Source organism: Accipiter gentilis, chromosome 4 (assembly GCF_929443795.1).
Source record: "Accipiter gentilis chromosome 4, bAccGen1.1, whole genome shotgun sequence".
In the NCBI taxonomy this organism is placed as follows: Eukaryota; Metazoa; Chordata; class Aves; order Accipitriformes; family Accipitridae; genus Astur; species Astur gentilis.
The window spans coordinates 42,605,139-42,617,759 of NC_064883.1; the positions used below are offsets into that span (position 1 = coordinate 42,605,139).

Below are 12,621 nucleotides of genomic sequence, written 5' to 3' on the forward strand. Positions count from 1 at the left end.
CTCCAGAGGTTGCAGGAAAAGGAGAAAGAGTAATTTCTTAATATCCCTCGCCAAGTAGAGATGAGATTGACCGAACCCCTGCTGACAGCAGGCTCTGCTTTCTTTCCACAGTCTCCATTGAAGATATTCGGGATGTGAGGTCAGGCCATAAAACAGAAGGTATGGAAAAATACGCCAAGGATGTCCCGGAGTATCGCTGCTTTTCCATAATTTTCAAAGACCAGCGGAAAAACCTGGACCTCATTGCAAGTTCAGAAGATGATGCCAACCACTGGATCTCTGGCCTTGGGAAAATCATAGCCCACAGCAACTCCATGAACCAGAAACAGAAACTCCAACAGTATCCTTTGCCTTATAAAGTGATTAATTGCAGACAAAGAAGCACTTGTCTTTGTGGGTGGAGATAGTAGACTAACCCCCTTTTTTCCTATTGGCCCTGGGCACTGAGTTTTCTCTCACACTGATTATGCACCCGAGCAAACTCCCTGGTTTCCAATGCTTTTTTCCCCCTGTTTTACAGTGATACAAGCAAGAGTGGATTCAGGCTTCACATAGCTCCTTAAGCAAAGAATTGCCTCTTTCAGGGAGCTCCAGATAAAACAATCATTATTTTTTGTGTTCTTCAGGGGTCTGTTTCACTTGCATTGCAGTAAACTCCAGGACAGGCACTTCTTGGCAAAGCATGAAAAGCCCGTACTGTTTGTCATGTTTCTCAGTAATACAAGGCGAGGGAACTGATTCTCCTCTTCTGACTGCCAAATCTACTCTGGGGTAGCTCCACTGACTTGAGTGAAATTACTTCTTATTTGCCTTAGCACGGGATGAAGTTTTGCCCTGAAAGAATTTGCAATTGCTCTAGTGACACTGCAGACATCAGAAAGGAAAAGTAGCAGGGCAGGAAAGGAGAGTGAATTAGCTGTGAAATGGGGAGTGAGTTAGTTATTGGGTGAAATCCTGGCTCTGCTGAATTCACATGGAATTTTCCCCAGGGCTGCATTTCGCTCAATAAGTTGTGTTGTGACCACAGGTCTCACATCCAGGTGAAAAGAGAGGATACCTGTGAGTGCAGGTTTTGATGGATTTTCTGCAGTCACTGTGTGTCTGAGGCCCTGACTGTGACATATGAACCTGTTGGCTGATTTCACCCTGATTTGATGGAGCCACAGCAGTCATAAAATACGAAGTTCCATTAAGCCTCACAAAGATAGGCATCCAGCTATCAGCGAGGAAACCAGATAGTGCTCTCAGTGAGAGAAGGCTGCGTGAGCTTCATGCCTTGTTCAACATCAAAGCATCCGTGGAGAGGATGCAAAATCCTCAGCTGGGGAAAATCACAAAGCTGGAGTCTGAGCCTGAGCCAGCACCAGGGAGTCTTGCCCTCAGTAAAGGCTTCACTCCGCGTGGGTTCCCTGCTGGGTAATAATGTACTGATGATGAAGGAGATGGCACATAAACGCTGAGCTTTCATCAGGCTTTACTCTTCTGTGGATTCTCTGAAGTCTAATAAGCACTTGCACAACCATAGTGCTGTTCGTTTAAAGGAATCAGACTCCGTTAGTTCTGATGTGCATGGGATGCTGTGTTTATCTCCTGCACTATGAGTGTCTTTTTGGATGTTTTTTCAAGCTCTAGGCTGTAAAGTCATTCCTCAGCAGTGTTATCAGTTGTGTGTCCATGGTGGCAGGGAGCAGTCCATAGACAAGTTGAAATCTTGAAACTTCGGTGCTATTGGAAATGTTGCACCCTGGCAGTTTTCCTTTTAAAAGTGAAGGCTTCCCCCACCCAACAGTGTGTGGGGAAAATCTGGGCTACAGAAAGTTGTCCCTGGAGTGTGTCAAATTGAATATATTGCTGAAAAACTTCCCCATAAGAAGAGACAAGACTGCTAAGGGGGGGGGGGAAATAACAATGACATTTGCAAGGGAAGAAGGCTGTAAATTTCCAGCATGGAAAAGTGCCTCTCTGTCTTTGGAAAGCAGAATCGAAGCTAAATAGGGTGGGTAGGCAAGCCGTATTTCTGGAAGAGTAATTACCGTGCAGTGCTGGCTTCCAATCTGGGATTGTCTCAGGCCATTTAACGTAACCTGGAATTACAGAACAGCATGATTTCTCATTTGAAATTTGATGAAGTTTAATTAAAGCCTGGGTTTTTAAATTTAGTCTGTCTTCACTGGGTTTGCTTGGCAGCGTGGGCTTACTCAGATCTCCCTTAAACCTCACAAGTGTTCTCCACATCTGTGAGCACAGAAGGGGAAGAGTCAGTAGATGAGAAGTGTTGGGTCCCCTGCCTGTCCCCCATGACTGGAGAATTGCCTTGCAGTGTATCTTTTCCAGCCTCCAAAACCTTGCAAAGCAAGTAAGGAATGTGCAGGATTTTGAAAACAAGTATTGAAAGCAAAAACCTTGCTAGTTTCAGATGGGGTTTGTTCAGTTTATAACATGACAGAGTTGCCTGTGGTAGCAAGGCACTCTATTTAATGTCTTATGTGTCCTTTCCAGTCCTATATTCCCACAAAGATAAAACTCCCACATGCTTGATGAGTACTTCTGATGTTCCTATACATACAGTACTGTTTTATTAAGCCTCAGATTCAACCCTGCAACAAGCTGGCATAGGTTATTTAGCAAATATTGCAGGTATGTGTGCAGGGAAGACTTTAGACCACAAAATACAGGGGACTTTTCATTTGAGTAGTGTGGCACCATCTGCTTCGATTCTGGGATTTATGTATGAGCTTTTCTTCTGGTGGGAAAGCTCTTACCAGAAGTTTTGCAGCATTTCTGTTCTGAGCACATTCATGGGATATCTGCCAGATAGTTTCAGTCATCCCTCTTTGGTTTCTAATAGAAAGCTGGTAGCAGTGGAGCTGGCAGATCCTTTAAAAACAAGAGGCAGGAAGCAGGCTCTCTCTGGATGTATACAGGAATGGGAACAGCTTTTTCCTAATCCACCCAGGCCCAAATAGGTGCTTAAGGTGAAAGGAAGACCGACAACCAGGGCTGCAAAATGATGTTTGTATCCGATGAGAAGAATTTCAGCTGAAGTGCTTAGTTCATCCAGCTCCTCTAAGCTCTCTCAAGCCTGAGGGGATCCAGATGCATGGGGAGTTTGGGTGTTTTGGGGACTGAATGCTGCTGTTTGCTGAAACAACAGGCTGAGGCCCCAGTTGTCTGTAGTCTCCTTTTTCTCTCTGCTGCTTGTCCTTGCAGCGAGAGTGCCCACTGTGTGCCTGTGCTCTTGGTGGGCTCTCTGATTTCTCTCCTACATTGCTCAGCCTCCCTGGAAAGGATATAAGAGGAAAGCATCCTCCATTCACAGGCAGGACCTGGGCATACTCTTTTACAGATGCATTTGCTGCCTGCACATTGCCTTCCAGAGTCGACTTTGGATATGTGCATGACCTCTAGGTGCTCATGATCAGTGGAAATGACTGCAGACTTTTAAAAAAAGGTGTTTTTTTGAAGTGGTTACAGCAAAAAGAGTAGTTTCTACACACAGTTAGTGTTATCCAACCGTGCTGCTCACCTCTGGCCGTGACAGACTGGATTTCCTTTTGGCTCGCTAGAGTTGCATGTTACTCCAGCCTGTTATTTTTAGGGGAGGCTATAAAGGGGAGCTGAGGTGCAGGAGACGGGTATGAATGGGTGGCACCACCATTGGCACCATGTTGACATGCTGAGCAGATGCTCTTTGGAGCACAGCTGGTGGAGGGGGTGTTCTCCACCTCGGAGTGGATGGTGTTATGCTCTCAGCAGAGCATCCTCTGTGCATGGGAGCTTCATGACTTGAACTTTGTTTTCTGGGAAGAATCAGTCCAAGCCACACCCTGGTTCAGGGCCCTGCTGTGTCCCTGGGAGCTGGGGAAATGTAGCCTCTCTTTATTTTGGTTTCCATGTCTAAAGAAGGGGAATATTAATATTGCCAGGCTAAGACGGATGTGGTTTGAGGTCATTGTGTAGCACCTGCCAAGATTTTTAAAGACCGAAAGTTCAACTTTCCATGAGACAAACAATACTTACAAACAGTTTACACATATCTCCATAGTTTGGAAATATTTGAATGCAGTGGTAGCTGTGGTGAATACTCTGTTTCAGGATTACATCTACAGTCCCTAAGGCTGTCAGTTAATGCCCTTTTTGAGGGTTATTTTGAAAGGTCCACTTAAAAGGTTATGGTACTATATGCCTCAGCTGGTATTTGCTAATCCTGAGGTTTACTCTGCTTAAAGATTTTTTTAGAATGAGTTTGAAGCAATGCTTCCTATGCAAGATGTGGAAGGTTACATTCATGGAGATCAAATTGTTACTTTGATCATTTTTCTATTGAAAAATAGGAAATTTTTCTGGATGACCTTTCTTATTTGACAGTAAAGCAATGCAAAAAGCATGTGTTTTGTTGTTTAAAACTGCAAGGTATCTCAACTGTCTAACATTATTTTCCCAAGAGGCTGAGTTCAAATTATCTGGCATCACATTAAAAAGCTCATTTTTTTTATAGTAATTACTCCAGATCCGTAGATATACTGAAGTTATTATAAACCAAGCTCTTATGAACCATTATCACAGTACGATACAGTAATAGACCCTGTGCATTTCATGAGGGGAAGCCAAGACCCACAAAGTTTGGTTTGATTCTGCTCACAATAAAGCTCTTAAGACATATAAGCAGAAATCCCTAAATAAATACGGAAGCTGAAGGTGAGCCCAAAAATTAACATTAGTGCTTCTTTTGGAGAATCTCTGTTAGGAGTTCACCTTGATATACTGAATATTGATCAAATCTATAACAATGGGTTTACCAAGCTCCACTTGGGAGCTCTTTTTATCCTTTCTCTATCCCATTTTAACATTCTGGAGCAGAATGCACTTTCTGTCATAAAAGAGAAATCAGACTGTTTCTGGCTGTGGCCAGAAACTCCTGCAGGGTAAAGAGAGCTGATCTGGCCTTGGCCAGATGGTGAAAAGCTTCTCCTGGGCCACGGTCGCTTGTATTACAGCACATTTTGCTTCTGCCAAAGCACCATTTTGCTCTTTCAGAGCAGAAGGTGAGATGATGTAAGCTGTTCAGTGGTAGCATGCTGATTTACAGCAGCTGGAGAGGTGGTTCTTTAGAAGATATTCTCCCCCCTCCCCCTCCGCCGTGGGCAGCAGAAGAGTGGTATTTAGGCTAGGCACTGACCTGGAAAGATTTCCTTACATCATCCTGCAGCTGGATTCATACCTGCCTGCGGAAAGCTGATAAAAACAAAGACAACAAGATGAGCTTGAAAGAGCTCAAGAACTTCCTGAAAGAAGTGAACATTGAAGTTGATGACTATCATGCCAAGAAGATTTTCCAGGTAATGAGAGCAAGCAGATAAAATATTTGCTGTTGGCTGAGGTCAAGGTTTCCCACAGCTTTCAGCTTTGGTTGGAGACCTAAGCTTAAAGTGAACTCCTAGCATCTTTTCTCATACCAAGGGAGGACTCTCGGGTTTTGGTGGTCAGCAGATTCACACTAACAACTGAGTTAGGCCAGCACAATGCTTTTAATGAAGGTATGTTAAGGTCTTTCCTTACCATTGATGCCAAATTTTGCCAGGATTCAGACAAGATGAGATGCAAACATGGATAATGTGAGAAAAAGGGAAAAGCAAAGTTCAAGTGCACTTTGAGTCCCAGATGTTTCAGGAGTTCTGTGTGCCACAATCACATGTCAATGCCTAAGTCTGGCTGAAGTTGCTTTGGTTACAATTATGGACCCAGATCCTCACCTTCTCAGAGTAGGAGGGTGCCAAGTGACAGGTGTAAACAAAAAGAAAGTGCAAATTAGGAATTTGCCCCAGATTCATGATAGATACGTAACATTGCACCCAAGCCTGGACCAGTCTGGTTGATTTAATAGCCAAAGGCATATTTAATCTTGTCAGGGACATAAACTTCTAAATTCTCATGATTCAGCTTGCTGACTGAGCCTATCAGAAGATAAGAAAGGGATGAAAATTTCTCAGTTGTTAAGCTTTTTCTTTCTCTCTAAAGAAGCCTTCCTGCTGAGGTGAGATAAAACATCTGGATAATTTCCAAACTTCCATTCTGTCTGAAGGAGGATTTGAATTCATGGGTGTGCAGTTTCAGAAATGCTTTTTCTGATCAGCAGTAAACGTGTGGGTGGTGTTGGGCACCAGGCAGTAGTTCTTCTGCTCCTTCCTGTAAGCAGATAGCAGGGAAGGTTGGCAAGATCTCACTAGGACCTTCCCCCAGAGGAAGAACTAGTTTCCTAATCCTTGCTTTATGGAGGTCTCTCTGTCTCTGGTACCTCTGCAAGAATTGGGGGAAGGTCATCAGCAGATCTTAAAGAATTTCAGCTTGCAAAGTCTTCCAGATGTACTGCCTGCTCTGGCTGGCATATCCCATGCTTTATTCCCTGCCTAGGAAGATCCTGGAAAAATAACAATAAGGCTAGGATTCCTCTGATTGCGTTAGATGTCTCCAGTGCAGACATCTACATTGGAAGTAGTCACCAACACTTAAACTTCCTTTGCAGTCTGCGTAGGTCAAGCCAATAATGGAGGCAGGGGTGCGATTCACCTCATCCTAAAGGATACATCTCACATATGTCAGATGAATCACTCCCTACATCTTCAAACATCAAGAATCTGAAGAGACACCCTTTTTTTTACGGGACGCAGTCTCCTCTTCATTCAAAGAGCCTCTTTTGCTATTGCAGTAAAGGGATCTCTAGGAGTGGAAACTTGATGAAGTTCAATTCTCTTTTTGCTTAAGGACTCCAAGTAATTACTAAACCTTGATTCAACCCATCTAAATGAAAGCAGTTAGTTGAAGTACCCTCATTAGGCATGTAATTGTTATAAGTTTCCTGGATAGCCACTGGAAAGAGAGGCTTTTCAGAGGTTAATTCAGATCTCTTGTGGGCTGAATTGCCTCCAGAAAGAGTCTGTCTTGGTCCTAAAGCAATTACATTTTCAGTTTACATACTGCCTAAACTTAGATGGACTGAGAGACATTACAGCATATTAAAAGGGTGATCTTTTTCTGTCTTAGTGAGTTTTTCTTCATTTAATCACAGGAAGGAAGGGTCATCAAGGATTCAAGAGAGAGCTACAGGGCATGTTCTCACATTATTCTTGCTTTTCATTTCATAACTCAGTGTCCTCATCTAGGTTTTAGACACACCTAAGTAAGACATGTGCAATGCAACCAGAAACTGTGCAAATCTTCTCTAATTGCTTACTTCATTTCGACCTGAATATTCATTCTGGTGCATCAGAAAGGTTCTGACGTTTTCTGACAGGCCAAGGTTCATTCAGGACTCACGGTTCATGATCCATACAAGTGAGGTAAAACACAGTATTTGGGGTTGAGATTCTCTTTCTAATTTGGAGCTCTTGTAGCCCAAGCAGAAGGAGCTCGCTTTTATACTGTGCATCTGCTCTGTCCTGGAATATGACTATGATGCCAATGCTATTGTCCTATTTCCATCACAATCTTCAATGGCCACTAATGAACAAACCTCCCAAGGCACATCACTTATAATGCCAGTTTTCTAGAAGTAATATCATGTCATTTTCCCTGTTATGTCTTAAAGAAAAGAACATCTGTCATTCACGGCATCCCTGCAGTCTCTACCAGTTGGTTTCCCTCTTTATATCCCTTTTAAAATTTCTAAGCATCATGCTTAGCTTATCTTGTGAGATCCGCTAAAGCCACAGCACAGGATCATAGACAAGGAAGGCAGCATGGAAAAGACAGTTCCTGGACTGCTCAAACCTAATTTGAAGGTGTCTGTAGTACCGAGCATTTCACAGGTTGTCCCATCCTTGACATGAGCCCATAGCTTCTACACAGCAGATTCTGAAGTCAGGACAAGTTGAAATTTTTGCTATCAGTTCAGTTTGTGAAATGCTGTGTATCACGACCATTTTGTTTGGTTTTATATGTGCACCATAAACAGATAGTGAAGGACTCCAGTGGAGGATTTTCAGGGGATGAAAGTCCCTCATTATCATCTTGCCTAGGGCACTGCCAAAGCCACCATGGCCATCACTGAGATCATTAGCAGAGTTAGGTTGAGATTAGTATGATGACTGGTTAAACTGAGACATGCATTTTGATAAATCCCAGGACAATAGCTCTATCTGTCATAAGAAATTGAAGATGGAAAGCAATTTAATTCCTCTGATTTGACAAGTTACCGTCTGTAGGCTAAGCCACAGTAACTGATAGCAACTTGTCCATAGCAAGGGTGAAATATAATGCTCCATAACCTCCTCTGAGTGGCCTGGAGCACTATTTCTGTTCCTAGTTCAGACCTGAAGAAGAGAAGGTTTTAGGCCAAAGACTAAGAAAGGCAAGCCATATCCTGCAGGGGTTTTGATGTCCATGCCAAAAATGACATTTTTCAGGCTTACCTGAAATTTAAGATGTGAGTGGGCTGTATGAGGTTAGGACACCACTGTTAAAGGTCTATTTGCTTGCTTTAGATATTGAGAAAGAGGCAATCATCATAATAACAAGGCATTAACTAGAAGTGGGTTGATGGCTGAAATTTGCAGGGAAAAACACTTGGAAGTGGTATAATGCTCCCTGCTGTAAGTGATTCCTCTGAGACAGGCTCTTGCTTTCCATTGCAGCTTGTTTTGCTCAGCCCACATTTAATGCAGAGGTTTACATCCCAGAGATGACTGAAAAAGAGTTGTTCACATCCCCATGAAGAATTCTGCTAGGAACAAACCACAAAATTAGTATCAGGACTTGCCACAGAAAAATTGTAATGTCTGATAAAAAATTGAACCCAGGAATATTTTAAATAAACTGGAAATATTTGATGTTGGAATAGCTGTTGTCCTTCATGGAGACACTAACTTGCATATCTTAAACCCCTAATCTTTCACAGTCAAACAAGTCCTTGACTGTGGTGATCTGTCAGAGCTGCTATCTAGAAGAGAAGTTCAAACCACAGAGGAACATGGGGGCATGAAGAATTTGAATTGCAGCTCCTTGAGAAGCTGATATCTGATTTGAAATTGTTACTTGGTGGGTTTTGGATGAGAATGGAAAATTTCCATGGAAAGAGGGATTTTTTTCATACCTAAACGTGCACATGTTTAGCAGGAATTTTTTAAAGTTGGTTTTGATGCCGTCTTTGCAACCAGCCCTACTACTAGCCTTGACAGTCTCTTGAGGCCTGGGCTCAGACCCATTAAGGTCAAGGGGAAGGCCCTTTTCACTTTACTTACTGGATTTTAGGCCATGGTCTTTATCTGTAGTTTAAGATACATTGAGTTAATTGTTTCCCTGTAGTCCTCCACCACTTGAGATCAAGAGTTACATTTCTCTTGAGCCTTGTTTTGTTCTTAGATTGTCTTGAGCTGTTCTTCTAACTTATGGTTTGCACAGTACACAGTGCAGCGAAGCTCAAGGCCATGCCTAGTGCTTTTTGGCACACTGATAATATGAGTAAATAATAATTTTAACTGTTATATGACTGTTGGCCTTGTCAATGAGAACCATTGTCATGGACCAAGTGCTTCTCATTCACTGGCCAGTAACCATTTCCAATTATTTTGTGTTCTGCGTTGTGTAGCCCTGGTGCAGATTACGGCTGGCATATGCCAGAAGGAAAGAAGGTTTTCACTCCTTCTCCCCTCTACGTTTACAGCACTGTGACAAGTCCAAAACAGAGGCTCTGGAGGATGATGAGATAGAGGAGTTTTACAAGATACTGACAGAGAGGAAGGAAATAGACAAGATCTTCCAAAAATACTCAGATGCAGAAGGGTTCATGTCCTGCCAGAACCTGGTGAGGTTCCTCTATGAGACACAGCAAGAAGAAGATGCTGTTGTTGCTGCCCCTGCCTTAATTCAGAGATATGAGCCAAATGAAAGAGGTAGGTTGGAAACCCTGGCTGGTTTGGTTAAAAATCTTGCTTTCTTGATGAACTATGAATTGCTTTGCTGCTGCTTTCTTCTGCAGCCATGTGTGTCATTTTCTCTTCACAGCTGCTTCTAAAACACCAGTCTTCTAGAGGAACATTAGCAGCACTAGGAGAGGAGGGTACAGGAAAGCCTGGGAAATAGTTCCCTTCAATTTTGGCTTGGGCACGCTGAGCAGTTGGAGAGGGGTTTATCTAGAGTTGGCTAGAGGGTAATGAAATTCCTGAGGGAAAGGTTCTGACGGCTTATTCAAGTGCCAAGACCTCACATGGCTGTGCAAGGTTAAGAATGTAGCAATATTTCTGTTCTCCAGAAGCAGGAATGGAGGCAGATGTTTTTCAATGTGGGCACCTGAAAAGCCATCGGGTGATGAGATCTATGTATGAGTAGAGGGCCAAGAAAGTGACAGCTGTTTAGGAGAGCAATCACAGAACTCTTTCTGCTCAGAAATTAAGTGAATCTCCAGTCTGGAGCACCTTGAAGGACATGTTCAAGAAACGGACACAGGATCATAGGCTTTTTTTACACTATCCTGGTATATCTTCAGGAGAGAAACAGTGCTTTGCAGATGTCAGACTTGGGGATTAGACTGAGATCTAGCTCAGTCCCTCAATACAGAGAGATCTCAATTTCTCCCCAAAGTTGGGTAATTTTGCATTTACTCTTTGCAAATCATGTATTCATTGGATAATCTAGACAGGATTTATCTGGCTATGTTTAGACATCTGACAAGTTCTCTGTGTTGCCATGAAGGAAGCTTGAAGTGCTCAAATGGAGACTTTTATACTGTAGATCTCTAGAGACAGGTGAGGTAAGGGCTGTCTTTGACACTTTTAAGGTGTTATCAAGGACAGTAAGTGTCATAAAAAGCCACGCTTGTGAAGGGGTTTTAAAAGCATTTTCAGGCAGATGAAGCTGTCATTGTCTGAACAACATCAATATCTTTACTTAATTAGCTGAGTGCCTAGGGAGCACGTTTTGCCTTTGAGATCCTCTGGAGAGCAGCAGGCATCGTGGTGAAGATGATGGCACAACATGGTGGTGTCCGATTTTCAGTATGGGGTTTCTGTCTATTTATCTGGCAGCCAAGAGGGGTAATGCCATGACCAAAGATGGTTTCCTGATGTACCTGCTGTCTGATGATGGAAATATATTCAACTGCTCCCACCGCAAAGTTTACCAGGACATGACTCAACCTCTCAGTCACTACTTGGTGTCATCCTCACACAATACGTATCTTATGGAAGACCAGCTCACAGGTCCAAGCAGCACAGAAGCCTATATCAGGTAATGTATGTGTGTGTATTTATGTGTGTGAGAGGTTGACCTCTTTCTTACAGAAGACATAGGGTGCATCTATACCACTAGATGCAAGAGGACCAAGAAGCAATCTCCTGCCCTGACACCAGGTAATGTGGACTGGCCCATGTTCACATCAGGGTGAGCTGTTTCTAAACCAGGTTGGCCATGCCCCACTTTTCATAGCATATTTGACCGGGATTTCTGCTGGGCCCCATGTGGTGTCCATCTGACTGTAAGATGTGCAATTACCACATTTGGGAGTAGTTTAAATATCTGCAATCATGTAGAGGCTGGATGGCAGCCCTCTAGCATGGTGTTTTCAAAGCATGATGCTGAGGGGATACATTGCATTCCCCAGAATATGGCATGAGAGAGCGCAAGGTGCAAAGGTTTCTGCAACAGAGCTGCAGGACTGTGTGGGGCCTGGAAGGAGCCAAAATGATGCATACTGTTGTGATGTTTATGATCTGTACTGCCTTTCGGGAGTGGCCCCTGACATGGACTATCCCTAGAACCATGCTGGGGTTTATGCTGGAGAGACCTAGTTGAGGCGGTCCAAAAAAAGAGGTGGGATGTGAGCTAATGAAGCAGTGCGGGTGATCAGGACACTTATGTCTGGTCCCTCTTTAGCAGCTCAGATACTCCCCCAGCGTCCCTGGACAGAACATGAGGTATTGCCTACTTCTGCCTTTAACAGCGACTGCTGTCTGATGTCTCATGGCCAGATTTTTGCAGTGGCCTTTACTAACTTGCACGACCACCTTACATTACTTCTGCTATGACCTGTACTTTTTTCAAGTGAGACAGTGTTTCCTTATAAGCAAGCCAATGACTGCAATTCTGTCTTTGTTTATTACTTATCTGATCCTTAGTGAACAGTGGCTGTCTAGAGTCACAATCTCAAAAGAGTAGAGAGTGAAATCTGGCACAAGTTGCTTTTCAGTAGCTGTTTGAATGTCTCTTGCAGAATGTTTTGGTAGTAAAAAATAAATAATCCCATGATTCTTATTGCAATGAGTTAAAGGAGTTGTGTTATCTGAAATGTATAGAGAGTTACTGTAAGAGAGACAAGATCACCTCCTAGACAGATAAGTCTGTACAGGGGGAACCTACATTTGAAAGTAAATTAAAATGAGAGTATGGATATATAGAGGCAGGAGTTTCAAGTGGAAATTCGGTCTGCAGACTCAGTTTGGGAAACTGGCCCTCACTGGTCTCCTCAGCTATGCTAGAGTTTCCACAGCTGTCTCCCTGACAGCTCTGAGGATTCATCTCTCATGTCTTATCAGATCTAGATGAAGAAGTCACATCATCCAGGCTTTGTGACCTAGCTTCTAAGGCTGACTGTCTTACTGTCTTTCTTCCAATGCAGCCACTCTTGATTTT

The 12,621-nt window shown here is 43.2% G+C and overlaps 1 protein-coding gene across 2 annotated transcripts in view; it reads left to right on the forward strand.

Annotated features, from left to right (window-relative positions):
- Positions 1-12,621, forward strand: part of PLCD1 (phospholipase C delta 1) — a 57,931-nt gene that overhangs the window by 25,586 nt on the left and 19,724 nt on the right. For both annotated transcript variants that reach the window (XM_049798707.1, XM_049798706.1), the window contains exons 3-6: positions 112-340; positions 5,210-5,339; positions 9,659-9,887; positions 11,019-11,220. In XM_049798707.1, coding sequence (XP_049654664.1) covers positions 112-340; positions 5,210-5,339; positions 9,659-9,887; positions 11,019-11,220 — 790 coding nt within the window. The remainder of the gene's footprint in view (positions 1-111; positions 341-5,209; positions 5,340-9,658; positions 9,888-11,018; positions 11,221-12,621) is intronic.